Consider the following 20217-nt stretch of genomic DNA (forward strand, 5'->3'; position numbering starts at 1 on the left):
GTGGGAGACAATGGCACAGGCTTTTAAATCCAATTTCTGACCAAACACTAGCTGAATAATAATCTACCTTTACTCAGAGTCCACTCCTAGGAAACCAGCCTTAAAAATAAAATTGCATGTATCTCTGGCAGTCTGGAAGACTGCCGTGCCTAAGACTGTGTCCTCTCAGGAGTGACTAGAAAGAGAACATTTAAGCTACTGACTGAATGTGGGACAAAATAAGCTCCTTGAACTGTGGTGGTCTCCAAGCCACATACACATCCAGTGGTAAAGGGTAAAAACCTAATTAGACAGTAATTATCCTTCGCCCAGTAAGGGGCTTATGCGGACCCAGGAGCAACCCAGAGGTAGCCAGGCTGATAAGATAAAAGCAAGGAGGACAACACTGGATAAGATAGATTTCATAGTTCATCCCAGTCACTAAACGAACATCAACCTAGGGCAGGGTGGTGTGACTATCCAAGTTGCTACAGTATATCTAAAGCATGTTCATGGAATTTAATGGACTCATGTGTAAAGAATTAAAGGAAAGTATCACGAAAATGCTTTGTCGGAGAGTATAAGTAAAGGGAAGCTTGCTTTAGAAACAAACCAAAAAAAACCCCCGACCAAATGGAAAGTCTGGTGTTGAAAAGCACAATAACCTAAACGAAAAATTCAGTACAATGTCCAAACAGTAGATTTGAGTTGTCAGGAAAATCAGTTGGTGAACTCAAAAATAGATCAGTAGGTATTATGCAGTCTGAAGAATAGAGAAGAAAGAATGAAGAAAAAGAACAGACTCTTGGGGAAATAAGGTACACCATTAAAAGTACCAACATTCATGTAATGTGAGCACTAGAAGCATATGGAGGGAAAAGGAAGGGGGCATATAAAGACTAAATTTCTGAAGACTTTCGAAATTCAATGAAAGACATTAACCTACACATCCAAGAAGCTGAAAGAACTAGTTTAAATGCAGAGAGACCCAGATGCAGATACATCATAGTCAAAGAGAAAATTTAAAAGGTAGCAAGAGGAAGCAAAATGACTCATCATATACAGTTTTTTGATTTTATTTCATTGGAACATTGGATGGAGTCCCAAAGGCAGTAGGACAACCTATTCAAAGGGACAGGGGTAGGGAAGGGTTCTGACAACGAAGAACCTTACATTCAGCAAAACTGTCTTCAAAAAATGAAGGCAAAGTAGAGATTCAAACACTGGGATAATTTGTTGCTGGCCAACTTGCTTTAGAAGAAATACTAAAGGAAGTAACTAGGCTAAAAGCAAGTGACAACAGACAGTAATTTAAGCCACAGGAGGGGAAAAAAAGGAAATAGAAGGCTTAAATACTGTAAACCAGTAAACCACCTAGAAGATTCCTATAGAATACTCCACCTAGAAACAGCAAAAAATACATTCTTCTCATGTATACACACAATATTCTGCAGGATAGACTATACTCTCAGCCATAAACAGGCCTCATTAACTTTAACACCATTGAAATTATACAGCGGAGTTATAAATTAAAGATAAATTTGGGAAACTCACACTAAATGTATATGCTTCTTACTAACCAGTGGGTTAAAGAAGAAATGACAAATTGAAATGAGAATATGTGGAAATGAATGAAAAAGAACATAAAATGTCAAAACTTTTTAGTGTTCCCAAATCACTGTTAGGAGGAAATTTATACTGCTGAATTCCTTTATAAAAGAAGATAACAAATCAGTAACATTTCACCCTTATAAAGTAGAGGAGAGAAAACTAAACCGAAAATGAATTCATAAAGATTAGAGTGGAAATAAGTGAAATCGAGAAGAGGAAAAATAGACTATCAATGAAACTGAAGCTTGGTTATTTGAAAAGATGAGCAAAATTGACAAACCTGTAGTTAGGCTCAATTGTCAAAGTCAAAAACAAGAAACCACTAACCTTACAAAAATTTAAAAAAACAATGCCAAATTACTGAAATTGACTCAAAAAGCAGTTGATATCTAGTCACTTATGATGGAGCATGGTGGAGGATAATGTGAGAAAAAGAATGTTTATATGTATGTGTGACTGGGTCACCTTGCTCTACAGTAGAAAATTGATGACACTGTAAACCAGCTATAATGGAAAAAATAAAAATCATTTTAAAAACCCCAAAATTGGCTGAAAAAAGTTTATTGATACTACTAGGGGAAAAAAAGGCAGTTGAAAATATGAATAGACCTGTAACAAGTAAAAAGATTGCATTAGTAATCAAACTTCCCACAAAGAAAAGCTCAGAATTAGGTGGCTTTAATGAATTTTACTGAATATTTAAAGAAGTCCTTTACACATTCTTTTAAAAAGATAGAGGAACACTTCCAGACTCATTCTATGAAGCCATTATTACCCTGATACCAGAATAACACAGAAACGTCAGAAGAAAACAACAGACCAATATACTTTGTGAATGTAGTTCAAAATTCTCAACATGCATACAGAATCCAGCAACATATAAAAAGGATTATGTACCGTGCCCAAACGGAATGTATGTCTTGAGCACAGTGTTGATTTGATGCCATGTTAATAAGATAAAGACAATGTTGATTTGTAACACACCATATTAATAGAATAAAGGGCCAAAACCTGAGATCATCTCAGTAGATTCAGAAAAAGCATTTGACAAAATCCGACTCATTTTATCTTTAAAAAAAAAAAAAAAAACCATTTAGCAAACTGGGAATAGAAGATTGTTCCTCAACCTGATAAAGGGCATCTAAAAAAACCCACAGCTAATATCATACTTAATGATGAAAGACTATGCTTTCCTCTTAGGATCAGGGATAAAACAAAAATGTCCATTCTAGTCGCTTCTTTTTAACGTTCTACTGGAAATGCTGGCCAGATCAAATAGGCACTAAAAAGAAATAAAGAGCATCCATATTGGAAAAGAAATAGCAAACTGTTTCTAATCACAGATAACACCATCTCATATATAGAAAACCCTAAAGAATCCACTTAAATCTACTAAAACTAATAAATGAATTCCCCTAGATTGCAGGAATTAAGATTAATGTACGAAAATAAATTTCTACACACTGGCAACAAACAGCTTGAAATGATTGCAACAAGAAAATAACTCCATTTATAGTAGTTTAAAACACAGTTGACCCTTGAAAATCTCAAGTTTGAACCATGCAGGTCTATTTAACACAGATATTTTTTCAGTAGTAAACACTACAGTACTGTACAAACTGGTTGGATGAATCTGGATGCAGAGGAACTGCAGGTATAGAAGGCTGCATTTAAGTTGTACTTGGTTTACCCTCTGCATTCAGCTGCATTCAAGGATCAGCTGAAACTAAACAACATAGGAATAAATTTTTGTGGCTTTGAGTTAGGTAGGCAAAGAAAAATTGTAAGGTTAAAAAAACAGTGACATATTGGACTACATCAAAATTTAAACCTTAACTGCTGCAAATGATGCTATCATAAAACTACAACCCAAGAATGGGAGAAAATATCTGCAAAATCTCATATTTCATAAAGGACTTTTATCTTACCGCCCAGCAATTGAAAGAATAACCTAATTAAGAAATGGCCAAAGGATCTGTATAGACATTTCTCCAAAGATATACACATGGTCAGTAGACACATGAAAAGATGCTCAATATCTGTAGTTTTTAGTTAAATGCAAATTACAACCTCAGTGAATACTACTTCGTACCTACCAGGATGACAAAGATAAAAGCAACAGTAAGAGTTGACAAGGATGTAGAGCCTTAACTTAATAACCTTCATGTATTGCTTGTGTAACATGATGCAGCCACCTTACTAAACAGGTTGGCAGTTCCTCAGAATGGTAAACAGACTTTATGAGTTACCCAATCCTAGTTACATACCCAAGTGAAATGAAAACATACATGGTTCCTAGTCGGATTCGTTTCCGTTGTTCCACGATGGGAACTCCATAGTAGTGTAATTTATTTTAAATTTAATTTTTTCTTCTTGAAGACAGATTTCAGTATAACAGGAAGGAAATTTAAAAATTTTTGTCTTAGTGGTTCATGCTCACAGAGCACTCAGGTCATTCTTAGGCTGTAATCAGAAATTACTTCTGGAGTTCCCTGTTGGCCTAGTGGTTAAGGCTTTTGACGTTGTCACTGCTTTGGCTCGAGTTTGATCCCTGGCCTGGGAAGCTCTATATGCCGTGGTTATGGCCTACAGAATAAATTAGTTCATTGTGTATAAAGATTGGACGAAGGGGTTGTATGAACAGTTATTTTTGACGACATATTTAACAGACCATTTTCTTTTGGTTATGTAAAGGGAAAGCTTATTTTGGTTGGGAAACTAGGAGATGGGTAGAAACCACCAATAACTAGTAAACTTCAGATTGCCACTTAGTGATAAAGGATTAGTGACTTTTTAACTGACATAATTTCCTTTGATTAAAGTCAGCAGTGATGTAGGTATCCATGTGTTAATGCATGATTTTTTTTTTTTTAATTTGCAGACCATGAAGACTATGACCCACAAACTGTGAGGCTGGGAAGTAGATATAGTCATGTTCAAGAAGTCCAAGAACGGCTTAACTTCCTTAGGTTTGTTTTAAACAATTAGTGTTTCTCTTTCGAAGACACAGATAAAGAATGCTTAGTTGATAAGCTGTATGGCTCGTCTTTGTTAGGCGGCCCTTGCCACCTTTTATTTTCTCCATGAAAATCATTACGTGAAAGTTGTAGGACATTTCTCTATGTGTTCATCATTAAGTATTTTTAAATTGTTGAGTGAGTTTTAATTTTTCTTCTCTGCAATATTTGAAGAAGACACATTTAAGATTTTGTGTAGACTTCTGGTCCTCACATTTGTTTACACTGGAAATACATTTTTAAAGAGCAAATTTCCATATTTTGACAACCATCTGGAGAATCATACTGACCTTAATGATACAGACACTAGGGAAATAGAGACAAAAGGCTGCTGGACCAGCACCCCAAAAGAGTGGTTTGAGTTTTCTGGTGCCTTCTTTATCCTAACAATGGCTGACTAAGGCAGTCTGGAGTCATGTGTTAATAACATTATTCTGGTGAGAATGAAGAAAAGAGGTTTATTCTCTTAAGCCAAAGTTAAATATAGTCCAAGGCTTGATTTGCCCAGTGATGGTTAGCTTTTAATGATTATACACTTAGAAATTTGAAATTGTTAAAAATTTTGATGATAGATTTCTTGTGAATTCAGAAACCACCTCATACTAGCAAAAGGGCTTGTTCTGATCCTAATCGTGCTAAGGGAAATGCCCAGATTATTAGTGCTTCAAAAAATATTGCATTCATTTTTTTGATACACTGGGGAATTTTCTCCTGGGCTACATTAATTATAGACTTAAGTTTATTGAAATATGTGTTTACTTGGAAACATTTACATAAGTAGTTACATTAAAATTTTAACTTGAGGGGAAAACTCTAGATACCAGATTTTAAGAAATTTGGCATTTGTTTAAAGTGAAGTGATTGCATGAGTTTTGTTTTTCAACCATCTACATGGAAGGACTTGCCTCCCCAGCTTGAGAATCATTGCCATAATGAGCCGTTTTTATTGATTGGTGTGTGTTGTATCCTTTAGATTGCCTAGAACAGAAAAGTGATTAGTTATGAGCACTTTTGCTGTATTAAAGTTTGGGATCAGAGGACCTGTTTTAGTCCCTGCTCTATTAGTACTTACCTGTATGACTTAGAGCAGTTCCCTCAAGGGACAGGAACTGAACTTCACTCACTGTATATTTGGCCTATAATAAACGTGTTACATTTAATCCTCATAGTGGCGCAGGGAGGCAGATATTATCCCCATTTAATAAGAAAACAGATTGACATGGTTTAAATGAGCTTGTTTGAAGTCACACAGCCAGTATATAGTAACAGTGTACTACTCGACTAGATGTATGTGACTTCAGTCTATGCTCTTTCTATTAGACTAGTGATTTTTTTCAGACCTACCTTGGAGCCTTAAGGGCTTCCCAGGAGCTCTTTCCAAGATCTCTGGAGAGTGGAGGTTTTATTCCCATTTCTCACTTCTTTCCTCTTCCCAACAACTGAAGCAGCTCTGCTTTTATTTTTATGCATTGGCCTTCCAAATGGAATTTTTACTTGAAGAAAATTTTCTGCTGTTTGTAAAAAACAAAACAAAACTGAGAGTTCCCTTGCGGCGCAGCAAGTCAAGGATCTGGCATAGTTACTGCTGTGGTGCGAGTTCGATCTCTGGCCCAGGAACTTCTGCATGCCACAGGGGCAGCCAAAAACCAAAACAAAACTGAAAACAACTGCATTTTATCACATTGGACTTGAGTTTCCTATCTATAAATTAGAGGTGACAAGGTTAGGTAGGACTAGGTGCTAGAAGCCCTCTTTAAGCTCAGCAATCTTATGAACATTTCAAAGACACTGGAGGCAACATCTCAAAATGTTTTGAAATGGAGAGGGAATCCACAGACATTAAATACGTTCACCTTACTCTGTAACTGGGCATGGAGACACTATTACGTTAGCTAAAAATTATGTGTTAGGTTTTATAGAAGAGAATGAAATGTTCTTTCTTTGTCATTCAAAGGTTTGTATAGCAGACAGGGTGGGTGAATGAATTTTGAACGAACAAGAAAGCCAGCTGAAGAAACTTGTTGTAACAGAAATCACCTTCATAAGGTGGTTTGTCTTTAAGGACCAAACGTATTGTCTCCAAACGCAAAAGGCTAGAGAACGTCACTGAATAATTGATAAGCATCCTATTGAATTCTGGCATAAAAAATTTTAAGTCATAAGTAGGTTATCCGCTTCAGTGTGGCCAAGTACTTAGTGATGAATATTAAATCAGATCATGAGTAAATAATTAAACTTTAAGCAATTTTTACTTCTTCAGTGTTGATTTGGTTTCCTATGAAAGTCACCTAGTAGAATAACCTCTTTCTCCAGTGATACAATGTAAGCAGATTGTTAGACTCAAATAACCTATTAAGCATACTTTCCAGATGGCTGGTTTCAGCGATTAAACTGCTCAAGTTCAGGAAGCAAATCTCCCCGCCCATGGTATATTCTTTTTTTAAAAAAAAATATTTTTAAATTAAACTATAGTTGATTTATAATGTGCCAGTTTCTGCTGTACAGTAAAGCGAGTCAGTTGTATATCCTTTTTATTTATGTATTTGTTTTTTCCTTTTTAGGGCCGTACCTGTGGTATATGGAAGTTCCCAGACTAAGGGTTGAAATGGAGCTATAGCTCCTGGCCTGCACCACAGCAAGTGGGATCTGAGCCACATCTGTGACCTACATCACAGCTCATCACAGCTCATGGCAACACTGGATCCTTAATCCACTTAGCAAGGCCAGGGATCGAACCGCAACCTCATGGATCCTAATTGGGATCATTGACTGTTGAGCCATGAAGGGACCTCCCTCAATTTTTTTTTTTTTTTAATTGGAGTATAGTTGATTTACAGTGTTTTAGTTGAACAGGGAACAGGTACTTTCTTCGGTTTAGGTCCAGTCATGTAGCAGAGTTCCTGGCACATTGTAGGTGCTTAATATGTGCTTAGTGAATGAATTAATACCTTGTATTTTTTAGTGACAGATAGAAATTGAGAAATAAGTTATTTTAAGATGTTGATAAGAACTCATTTCTTTTTACCTATAGTTAAAACATAATAGTGATAAATGGATTATTTCCCCATATGTGATAGATTTCTTTTTAGAATAAAAATTATATAGATCTAATTGCTAATTTTTTATGTTTTTCAAGATTTTTATTGAAGGATGGCCAACTCTGGCTATGTGCTCCTCAGGCAAAGCAAATATGGAAATGCTTAGCAGAGAATGCAGTTTACCTTTGTGATCGTGAAGCCTGTTTTAAGTGGTATTCCAAGTTGATGGGGGATGAACCAGACTTGGATCCTGATATTAATAAGGACTTCTTTGAAAGTAATGTTCTTCAACTTGATCCTTCTCTATTGACTGAAAATGGAATGAAATGTTTTGAGCGATTCTTCAAAGCTGTGAATTGTCGAGAAGGAAAGCTAGTAGCAAAAAGGAGAGCATATATGATGGATGATTTGGAGTTAATAGGATTAGACTACCTTTGGAGGGTAAGTGAAAAGTAGGAACTTTGTAAACAGAGGATCTGATGTAGTTTTTCAGGTAGGTAAGAAGTCGCAATTTTACATATATATTATGTGTGTATGTGCCACTCTGATAGTTGTCCCAGGAGGAGGTGACAGTTCATCTTATTATTTCATTTGTCTTTGGGTTTTTTCACCTTTTTCTCTCTCTCCCTCCCTTCACTTCCCCCTCTTTTGCCACCGTTGTTTCTTTTGTCTTGACTTAGAATCTGTCTGTTCCAGACATATTTAGAAGTGTACTATTCAGATCTTTCATGCCTCTCTATGGAAGTTACTTTCTTCCATTTTTTCATTCAATGCAGACCTGTTTCTTCTTCAGCATTAATTTTAGCTTACACATTTTTTTGGTGGTCTTTTTAGGGCGTGGCATATGGAGGTTCCCAGGCTAGGGGTTGAATTGGGGCTGTAACCGCCGGCCTACACCAGAGCCACAACAATGCGGGATCTGAGCCGCATCTGTGACGTACACCACACCACAGCTCACGGCAACTCTGGATCCTTTAACCCACTGAGTGAAGCCAGGGATCGAACCTGCGTCCTCATGGATGTTAATCAGATTTGTTTCTGCTGAGCCACAACAGGAACTCCCAGGTTATTATACATTTAATGCTAAAAGCATAGAAGAGAAGACTTTATTTAGGAGGAATTATGATTGTATGCTTCTTCGCACTGTTTAGCTTCTGATAGTTTTAAATAACTGAGGGAGTAAAATATTATCTACTGAAGGCTAATTTTTCTGCCTTTATGGTCTTAATATGTATATTTTTTAGTTGATGTAATTGACATGCAGCACTATATTAGTTTTAGGTATACAATGTAATTTGATGTGTACATATTGCAAAATGATCACCACAGTAAGTCTAGTTAAAATCTGTCATGACAAAAGTTTTTTTACATTGTGATGAGAACTTTTAAGATTTACTCTTAGCGCTTATTCACTTTCAAATATGCAATACAGTATTATTAACTATAGCCACCATGCTGTATACTACATCCCCAACTCTTTATTTATTTTATAACTGGAAATTTGTACCTTTTGAACCCCTTTACCCATTTGGCAACCACCAATCTGGTCTCTCTGGTATTTTGGGGGGTCCATGCCCACAGCATGCAGAAGTTCCCAGAACAAGGGTCAGACTGCACCACAGCTGTAAGCAGAGCCATAGCAGTGACAACACTGAATCCTCAACCCACTGAGCCATAAGGGAATTCCTGTTCTCTGTATCTTTGAGTTCACTTTTTTGTTTGTATTTATTTTTGAAAATAATACATGTAAGTGATATCATATAGTATTTGTCTTTTTCTGACTTATTTCATTTAGTATAATGCCCTCAAGTTCCATCTATGTTTTTTCTTTTACCTAGGTCTCTATGCTTCTCCCCCAACCCCCTCCCAAGCCCATTATAGAGGTCATCCCTAAAACTCTTCATCACCAGAGTTCTACACGTAGTTTGAAAACCACTGATGTGATTTAGATGAGGGGTAAAGCTCTATAGAAGTGGGGCAGGTAGCCCTTTTTATGCCAAGCTGTATGTTATATAATCTCAAAGACTCAAGTTTTGCATTTGTTATATTTTTGGTCCATTTTCTCACTTTAATTATACTTGATTTACTTAATTATCAAAAGTCAGTGCTCCCTTTTAAATTACTTTGTAATACAATAACACTGTATTAAAAATAACTGAGGTATAGTTTGAATTGAAATGCCCAACTAAATTATTTCTTGAAAGCCGTTTACACTTGAATCTTTCTGAACCTAGGTGGTGATTCAGAGTAATGATGATATTGCCAGCAGAGCTATAGATCTTCTTAAAGAGATATACACAAACCTTGGTCCAAGGCTGCAGGTCAATCAGGTAAGAATTGACATGTATTAAAATTTCCACAAATTTGAATTCTGATTGAAGAACTCTTGCTAATAAGATTTTTTTTTCTTTAACTCAGAATTAACTAAAATTTGTATTTGTTTCAACTCTTATTAAAACATACGTAAAATATTTAGTTCGTCTTTCCCTTGTACAAAATGCTGTCTAAATGAGTCTTGATAATTATCTTGAAGTGATTATTTTGAGTATAATTATGGCACGAGGTCTCAGCTGATTTTCTTTTGATTATAACACCTATTCCTGAAGTTCATTTTTTTTGTACATCAAGTTTATAGTTGTTAACATTCATACCTTAGCTTCCTTTGCAAAACGTAATGTTTTATTACCAATAGAGACTCTCTGGTTAAATTCATCATGCTTAATTGAGATCTGCCTTTAAATTAATGATCTGCCATCTTTAATTGGATTAATTATATATATATATAAATTATAAATATATATTTAATGTTTACTTTTCAAAGCAACTTGAACTGTCTTTATTTGGCCCATTACATGTAGGTGGTAATCCATGAAGATTTCATTCAGTCTTGCTTTGATCGTTTGAAAGCCTCCTATGACACATTGTGTGTTTTGGATGGTGACAAAGACAGTATTAATTGTGCAAGACAGGAAGCTGTTCGAATGGTTCGAGTACTAACTGTATTAAGAGAGTATATAAATGAATGCGACAGTGATTATCATGAGGAAAGAACAATCCTGCCTATGTCAAGGTTTGTGAATTACTGACCCACTAGTGCTACTTTTTAATTTGTTATTTTCCTAGCCATTTGATTTTTAAAAGGGATGATCTACAGTAAGTATAAGGAAATTTTTCATTTTTGCAAGTGTTAGTGTCTTGCTTAAAAATAGGATTTGCATCTTAGAGAATCTTTTTTGTAATAGTAGACCTTTTATGTTTTGGTTTGGTTTTTTCCTTCCAGTTTTACCGAGAATTGACATACAGCCTGAAATACTATGTTTAATTTAGAGATGTTTATAGGATGAAAACCATTAGCATATAAGAGTTCTCTTTTTAACCATGAAATGATTAAATTGCTCTTTGAATACGATTTTTTTTTTTTTTGGCTACACCTACAACATGTGGAAGTTCTTGGGCCAGGGAACAAGCCTGTGCCACAGTTGTAGCCTGCTCCACAGCTGTGGCAATGCCAGACCCATAACCTGGAACACTACAAGGGAACCTACATTGAATGTGATTTTTATTTCTTGTATCTTACCTTCAAGAGATAATATGCCAACATAAATATCATTTTGGGGGTGAATTTTGGTATTAAGAATTTTTCAGGAGTTCCTGTCTTGGCTCAGTGGTTAACGAATCCGACTAGGAACCATGAGGTTGCAGGTTCGATCCCTGGCCTCGCTCAGTGGGTTAAGGATCTTGTGTTGCTATGGCTCTGGCATAGGCTGGTGGCTACAGCTCCGATTAGACCCCTAGCCTGGGAACCTCCATATGCTGCAGGTGAGGCCCTAAAAAAAAAAAGACAAAATAAATAAATTAAAAATTAAAAAAAACTTTTTTCAGCAAAAACGTACATCTTGGCATTTTTGTTGATGTTCTCAAGATAAATTTTGTCTTCCACATTTAAAAATAGTCTTGGTAAGTTGGACTTTTTATAACATAAAAATAAGTGAAATGTTACTCATGTTTCTGTCTTAATGTCTTGTAACTAGATACCTATAAACTTTAGGCACAAGAGGAACAAAGGAGTATGACTTGTGTTTTTGAAGATTACTTATAATAATATTTGTAGTTAAAAGGAGCAGTAAATATTTATTTTCAAGATCCTAAAAATGTGTCCTTAACTCACTTTCTCTTAAGAAAATAATATTAAATTCCTAGCTTTATTTTCTTTGCAGGGAGATTTCAAAGTCTGCTGAGTGTGATGTTTTCCCTTTTTTTCCCCCCAGAGCTTTCCGTGGTAAACATCTCTCTTTTATAGTTCGATTTCCAAACCAGGGCAGACAGGTTGATGACTTGGATGTATGGTCTCATACAAATGATACAATTGGTTCAGTACGACGATGTATTCTCAATCGTATCAAAGCCAATGTAGCCCATACAAAAATTGAGCTCTTTGTGGGTGGTGAACTGATAGATCCTGCAGATGATAGAAAGTTGATTGGACAGTTAAACTTAAAAGATAAATCGGTAAGTATCTATAATCACCAAACTTTCCAAGAAAATCAAACCTGGGACTCTTTCAGTTATCAACATTTCATTCAGTAAATCTTAATTGAGCATCTGTTAATGTGTGAGGCTCTGTATTAGGTATTTCAATTATAACACTAAATAAGACAGGCATTATGGTACCTACAATAGAGAAAAAGACTTCTAAAAACAAAAACCATTTAAGTGATTATGTTAGACAACAGTTACAAATTATATTTCTAAAAGTACATTGTGTAGTTTTTTTTGTTTTTGTTAGTATGCCACTAACTTCTGTCTTACCTATTTTTCCTTGTCTTTGATACTAATAATAGTATATAATTTTCAGCTAATTACAGCCAAACTTACGCAAGTAAGTTCCAATATGCCTTCAAGCCCTGATAGCTCTTCTGATTCCTCAACTGGATCTCCTGGAAACCATGGTAATCATTACAGTGATGGTCCCAATCCAGAAGTGGAGAGCTGTTTGCCTGGGGTGGTAAGTAAATAGTTTTGAGCTACTGTATGCAAGCATCATTATGCTAAGTTCTTTGATGATAAAATATACAGAACAGTTCCTTTTTTTGAGCTTACACTTTATGTGGCACAATAACAACCATATAATTAAACATCAACTTCAGAATGAATCCCTCTGAAAGGTGATTATAACTTGGTTGAGATTTAAAATCACATTTTTTGCGTAGATAATAGTGTTGTTATATTTACATAAAACTAGCCTATTGCACAACTTCCTACTATTGAATATATTGAGAAACACTGAATTTTGTATTTTTACCACAACAATGAATTCTTGAGAACTGTTTCTGTAGGAAAATACCTGCAGTTTTTTTAAGATTGTTGGTAACATTATCATATTTCTAAAGAAATAGTGTCTGGGAGTTCCTCTTGTGACTCAGCAGGTTAAGAATCTAACCAGTATCCTTGAGGATGCAGGTTTTATCCCTGGCCTAGCTCAGTGGGCTAAGGATCTGGGGTTGCTGTGAGCTGTGGTGTAGGTCACAGACGAGGCTTGGATCCCATGTTGCTGTGGATGTGGCGCGGGCCGGAGGCTACAGCTCTGATTTCACCCCTAGCCTGGGAATCGCCATATGCCTTGGGTGTAGCCCTAAAAGGACAAAAAAAGACTTAAAAAAAAAAAAAACGCAGTCAAACAGAAAGTACTGGAGGTGGCTGGATGATGTATTCAGTCTGGATCATGAAGGGTTTGTAAAGCTGAGAAGATGCTGGAGGCAGACCATTTCAGGGTAGAAATGACATAAGCAAATGTGTGGACATTAACAAACACATTTATGTGGGGACTCTTCTTTGGGGAATGTGTAATTTACATGTGAATATTTTGTGTATTTTGTATTCTAGATAATGTCATTGCATCCCAGATACATCTCTTTCCTTTGGCAAGTTGCAGACTTGGGAAGCAGTCTAAATATGCCACCTCTTAGAGATGGAGCAAGAGTACTTATGAAACTTATGCCACCAGGTAAGAATTTTCTTTTTAAATAATAATATTGATAAAGTACATGTTGGATAATAATGAGGTTTATTAGAAAATTATTTTCCTAGATGGAAAATGACAGGAATTGGGAAACTATAGTTCACAGGCCAAATCCAGAGCACTGCCTCTTTCTGTATGATCCACGAGTTAAGGATCATTTTAACATTTTTTAATTTCTGAAGAAAAAAATCAAAAGAATAGTATTTTGTGACTTATTAAAATAATATACAATTAAATTTTAGTGTCCATAAACAAAATGTTATTGGTGTACAAGTCATGTTCATTCATGTATATGCTGTCTATAGCTGCTTTTGTCCTAGCACAACAATATTTGTGGCGCAGACCATATGGTTTGCAAAGGCTTAAATATTTACTGTTTGTCCCTGTATAGAAAAAACTTGCCACCCCCTAGACTGTGTTGTGGGTCATTCGTCATCTGTAGCATTGTTCCTTTTTTATTCCTGGAAAATAGCTACTTTCAATTAGTAGCTTTTATTATTACATATATACATAGATATCATCTGGATATATATATATGTGTGTGTAATAACATATACATATATTATTTCTTTGTTGGTTTTAAATACCTATCAATTTTCTGTTGTATAGAAGAAAACTTAACTCTTACTCCTACCTCCTTCCATTTTTTTTTTCATAAATTCATATTCAGCATTAGTCTTTTCAAGAGTATAAAAAGCAGTTTGCTGGATTAATGACAACTTCTTTTCAGAATTTAGTAATCTTGATTTTCTGTACACCTATCGCTAATTCTTCTGACATATTCGCTAATAACCTCTCCAAATAATTTTCCATTATTATGTGCATTTTATAATCTGTCATCTCTGGAGTTCCCGTAGTGGCTCAGCAGAAACAAATCTGACAAGTATCCGTAAGGACTCAGGTTCAATCCCTGGCCTCTCTCAGTGGGTTAAGGATTCGGCTTTGGCTATGAGCTGTGGTGTAGGTCGAAGACACAGCTTGGATCTGGCATTGCTGTGGCTCTGGCATAGGCTGGCGGCTACAGCTCCGATTAGACCCCTAGCCTGGGAACCTCCATATGCCACAGGTGCGGCCCTAGAATCTAAGACAAAAAGACAGAACAAAACATTGGAAAACACAAACCAATTTCAGAATCCCTAATCACTTGTGATTTGAGCATAATGCCACCAGATGGCGAGAGGGAGCTCTTGTCAGGCAGCTCAAGCAGGAAAACTAAAAGGATGCTTTTATAATATTTTGTATAATCAAAAAATAATACCTAAATTCGAAATAGCCCTTTGAAAATGCTGGTAATGATTGTATGACAGTAGCCAGTTCATAGACTTTGGACTCAGATGGACTTGAGTTCAAATCCTGCTGCTTCAAGTTGCTACTCCATGAGCCTAGACATAAGTTTATTTAGTTTCTCAGAGCTTCCTTATCTGTAAACCTGGGCTAATAATAACTGTTTCATAGAATTGCTAGAATGAAGTGGGGGTGATGTATGGGAAACCCCTAACATAGTGACTGGTATTTAATTACTGTTCAATAAATGTTAACCTGTGGTTATTACACATATGTGCACGTATACACTCTTCTTAAAGGAATCAAGCTCTAAGAAACGGAAGTGATTATAAGTTCTCTGTTTCTAACATTTGGGTGATCATTTAGAGCTTATGCATATGTGCACATATTTTAAAAGGAGGAAAAAGCAAGATGGAATTAGAAAGTTTTTTCCTAGTCATTGACTTTACTTCTCTTCTGAATCTTTGCCTGAAGTCAAGTAACCTCCATTATGATCTGTTGTTAAAGTTAGAACTTCCACAGTGGTGTCTGTAGGAAATTTAATCTTTTGTAGTATAAAGTACTCAGGAGCTCATGTAACCTTTATCTACAGGTATCAGGAAAATAAGTTCTTACTGTATACAAAGAAGTTAAAATGTATATTGCTTTACTAAGCAGAGTGAGTTGCTTTTCCTCTTCAGAGCTTCCTTTTTCTCAGGAGTTTGGTCTAACCAATATCTTAAAATATGTTATAAGCTTTTAACATTTGTTAACTCATTTGAACCTCACAACATCCCTATAGAGGGAATTACTATTTGTGTTTTAAAGATGGGGAAACCGAGGCACAAATGTTTTCATTTAGCTGTATCTCACTGTCCCTTCAGAATAGCGAAAACCAATGATTTTAACACAAATTGAAGTTTTTTTCAGGGTTTTTTGGGCAGGAACCATGGCATATGGAAGTTGCTAGGCCAGGGATTGAACCCATGTCTCAGCAGTGACCCAAGCCACTGCAGAGATAATATCAGATCCTTAACCCACTGCAGCACAGTGGGATCTCCAAATTGAAATTTTCCTAATAAGATATTTCCAGGACTCTAAAAATTAGTTTACCCTAAGGAAATTATAGTAAATTTCGGTTACCTTTATTCCTCCAAAAAAAAAAAAAAAAAAAAGGCTCTTAAAGCCTTAATTATCAAGTGGTATTTTAATCATAGGGCACTTTACCTGGAAAATAGTTTGATTATCGAAGTACTTTTTGAAATAAGTTTGAGTGGTAGCTAATAATGGAATTGGTTTTTCCTTTTCTTACTGTGTCTTTTCACTGTGATTTAAAGGAAACTCATCTTTTAATATTATTCAAAAAATTAAATCCATAAGTTTGATTAAAGTTCAGTTTCTAAGGATGCCACTAAGCTTCTTCCAGTATAACAAACCCGTTAATGCACAGTGTCATGGAGGTTAACAATAGAAAAGTTGGAAGGAAGATCATGTCATATTTTCTATTTTGTTATTTTCAATAAGAACTACTTCTTTTTGAAGCGTATTAGATTTTTTTGGTCTCCAGTGCCTCGAGAGGGCATGTTGATTCGAGATCTCTTGAGTAGGAGGAGACTGCTTCATGTTTGGGTTGAGTGATTAAAGAGCCCTGATTGGTAGATCCACTCTGGTGCAATGGGATCAGTGGCCTCTTGGGAGCGCTGGGACACAGGTTCGATCCCTGGTCCAGCACAGTGGGTTGAGGATCCAGCCATTGCTACAGCTGCAGCTTAGGTCTCAACTATGGTTCAGATCTGATCCCCTGCCCGGGAACTCCGTATGCCCTGGGGCAGCCAAAAAAGAAAAAAGGGGGGAAAAAAAAAAGGCCCGATTGATTGAGTTGTTTTTTGTTGTTGTTGTTTTTAAATCAGTCCAGAATCTGGTTATGTCTTGTGAAGTTTGAGTCTGTAACTCACCTGAATTGATTGTTATTCCATACGAAAGTAGTCTTCAGAATATCAGAAGTGAAATATTATGAATGCTTGAATTATATTTTTAGACCGTCCCTTTTTTTCTTACAGATAGCACAACAATAGAAAAATTAAGAGCTATTTGTTTAGACCATGCCAAACTTGGAGAAAGCAGCCTTAGTCCGTCCCTTGACTCGCTTTTCTTTGGTCCTTCAGCCTCACAAGTGCTGTACCTAACAGAGGTTGGTATTTACTTGTTAAATTGATCTCATGTTCTTTAAATTTAGCCTTTTATATGGTAATAGATGAAATTGCAATGAAGTTATTTGTGAATTTCATGGGAAAAAAATTTTAAACTAATGATGATAAAATGGAAGTTATCTTTTTATAACCTTTTAATACAGTTCTTCTTTTTTTCCAGGTAGTCTATGCCTTGTTAATGCCTGCTGGTGCACCTCTGGCTGATGATTCCTCTGATTTTCAATTTCACTTTTTGAAAAGTGGTGGCCTACCCCTTGTCCTGAGTATGCTAACCAGAAATAACTTCCTACCAAATGCAGATATGGAAACTCGAAGGGGTGCCTACCTCAATGCTCTTAAAATAGCCAAGCTGTTGCTAACTGCCATTGGCTATGGCCACGTCCGAGCTGTGGCAGAAGCTTGTCAGCCAGGTGTGGAAGGCGTGAATCCCATGGCATCGGTAATACAGACTTTTTAGAAAGCTTTTTATAATAATAGATGATTATTTTTGTAGTTCCTGCTGCCGTGCAACAGGATTGGCAGTATCTCTGGAGCTCTGGGACGCAGGTTCATGCCCTGGTCTGGGAACTGCCTATGCTTCAGGGTGGCCCCCCTCCCCAAAAAAGATGGTAATTTTTAAAGTTTAAGTTCTTTTAACAACTCTCAAGTATAGAGTTCAAAGTGATTCAAAATATAATTACATTCTTTTTCTCACATTATCCTCCATCATGTTCCATTACAGGTGACTAGATATGGTTCCCTGTGCTATGCAGCAGGATCTTCAAAATAGTTGAAGTCCTTTCCAGTGATACCTCATTTTAGAGGCTTCCTTTAATTAAATTATATTTGTATTAAAATAGAAATAATTTTTCACTGTACTGTGAGGACAGTTCTTCCCTGCTCCCTTGAATCCTTTTGACTTTCAATTAATACTTGTTTTCCTCATCGACATGTAGTTGTCAATATTAGTTTCAGGTATACAACATAGTGATTTGATATTTTTATAGATTATATTCCATATAAAGTTACAATAAAACATCGACTACATTCCCTGTGCTGTACCTTATATGCTTATAACTTATTTTATACTTAGTAGTTATAGCTCTTAATGTCCTTCACCTATCTTGGCCCTGGCCCCCGCCCCCGCTCCCAGTAAATAAGGGTTTGTTCTCTGGTTTGTATCTGTGGTTATGTTTCTGTTTACATTTGTTTTTTGGCTTTATTTTTTATATTCCCCAAATATCTGAAAATGTAAAGTGTTTCTCTTGCTCTGACTTCCTTCACTAAAGCCTAATACCCTCAACGTGCATCCATGTGGTCACAAACTCATTATTTTTATGGCCGAGTAATACAGTATCCCATTTTGTGTATGTTTATACCACACACCACATCTTCTTTCTCCATTCATCTATTGATGAACACTAAAGTTGCTACCATACCTTGGCTATTGTAAATAATGCTGCTGTGAACATTGAGGTGCAAATATTTTCTCTACTTAGTGTTTTCATTTTCTTCAGATGTATACACCCAGGACTGGAATTGCTGGATGACTGTTTGCAGATGACATGATAATACATAGAAAACCCTATAGAGCCCACCATAAAACCATTAGAACTAATAAGTGAATTCAGTGAGGTTGCAGGATATAAGATAGATAGACAGAAATCTCTTGCATTTTTATACACTAATAATGAACTGTCAGAGAAATCAAGAAAGCAACCACACCAAAATAAATAAATAAATAAATATCTAGCAATAAATTTAACCAAGGAATTGTAAGACCTATACTCTCTAAAAATTATAAGACATTGACTAAAGGAAATTGTAATATGATGCAAAAAAAAAAATGGAAAGTTATCCTGTGTTCATGGATTGGAAGAATTAATATTATTTAAATGTTCATACTTACCCAAAGCAATCTACAGATTTAATACAATACTTATCCAATACTCATAACATTTTTCACAGAACTAGAACAAATAATCCTAAAATTTTTATAGAACCACAACAAAACCCAAATGGTCTTTCAGTTATTTTAAATTTAATAAAAACTCCATTATGAAGCTCTTACTAGCTTGTATTATGACAAATGTATAAACACAATTGGTAAGAAAAAAGATGTACAGTTTACCATTGTATAACAGGTTTAAACTGCACAAATCTACTTATACATGGATTTTTCAATAAGTACTACAATATGACACGATCCTCACTTGATTAGAACCACTGATACCCAGGGCTGACTGTACAGTTAGACAAAGATTTTTGACTGTGTGGAGTGTCTGTCCTCTTAACCCTCCTGCTATTTAGGAGTCAACTGCAATTGATTTAGCCTGTTGCCAGCCTCTCTTCCCACCTTGACTGGCTTAACTCCCAATTCTGAGCTTATTTTCACTCTGTCTTTGCCTTGGTGGCCTCCTTGATCCATTTTACCTAAAGTTCTCAAGACATGCCAGAATTCGATGCCTGTTTATGAGACGTCGAACTATGCGTTTTAACGGTTTTTTTCCCCCCTTTTTCCTTTGTTTCTTTTTACAGCTGCACCTGTGGCATATGGAAGTTCCTGGGCTTGGCCAGTGGTCAAAACGGAGCTGTAGTTTCAGTCTGCTCCACAGCCACAACAACACCGGATCCAAGCTGCGTCTGTGACCTACACCGCAGTTTGCAGCAGCACTGGATCCATAACCCACTGAGCAAGACCAGGGATTGAACCTGCATCCTCACAGAGACAACGTTGGGTTCTTAACCCATTGAGCCACAGTGGGGACCCTTTTAAGTTCTTTTATATGCATGATAAGTGATGGTTTACTAAGTTACCAATAGAAGACAAAAGCTTCAGGAATATATAGATTTTTCTATTTTAAGAATGGCTTGGGGAGTTCCCGTCGTGGCGCAGTGGTTAAGAATCCGACTAGGAACCATGAGGGCTCAGATTCGATCCCTGCCCTTGCTCAGTGGGTTAACGATCCGGCGTTGCCGTGAGCTGTGGTGTAGGTTGCAGACGCGGCTCGGATCCCGCATTGCTGTGGCTCTGGCGTAGGCCGGTGGCTACAGCTCCGATTCAGCCCCTAGCCTGGGAACCTCCATATGCCGCAGGAGCG

At 36.3% G+C, this 20217-nt stretch overlaps 1 protein-coding gene across 15 annotated transcripts in view; it reads left to right on the forward strand.

Annotated features, from left to right (window-relative positions):
• The window catches only part of USP9X (ubiquitin specific peptidase 9 X-linked), a 149106-nt gene that overhangs the window by 88887 nt on the left and 40002 nt on the right, over positions 1 to 20217 (forward strand). For all 15 annotated transcript variants that reach the window (XM_021080148.2, XM_085007689.1, XM_085007695.1 and 12 more), the window contains 9 exons: positions 4472 to 4559; positions 7744 to 8086; positions 9880 to 9975; positions 10504 to 10715; positions 11914 to 12154; positions 12501 to 12650; positions 13529 to 13649; positions 16988 to 17118; positions 17298 to 17576. In XM_021080148.2, coding sequence (XP_020935807.1) covers positions 4472 to 4559; positions 7744 to 8086; positions 9880 to 9975; positions 10504 to 10715; positions 11914 to 12154; positions 12501 to 12650; positions 13529 to 13649; positions 16988 to 17118; positions 17298 to 17576 — 1661 coding nt within the window. The remainder of the gene's footprint in view (positions 1 to 4471; positions 4560 to 7743; positions 8087 to 9879; positions 9976 to 10503; positions 10716 to 11913; positions 12155 to 12500; positions 12651 to 13528; positions 13650 to 16987; positions 17119 to 17297; positions 17577 to 20217) is intronic.

This window comes from Sus scrofa, chromosome X (assembly GCF_054392235.1).
Source record: "Sus scrofa isolate SSC_HxYL_T2T_F1_AM1 chromosome X, Sscrofa_HxYL_maternal_Yorkshire_Landrace_v2.0, whole genome shotgun sequence".
NCBI lineage: Eukaryota > Metazoa > Chordata > Mammalia > Artiodactyla > Suidae > Sus > Sus scrofa.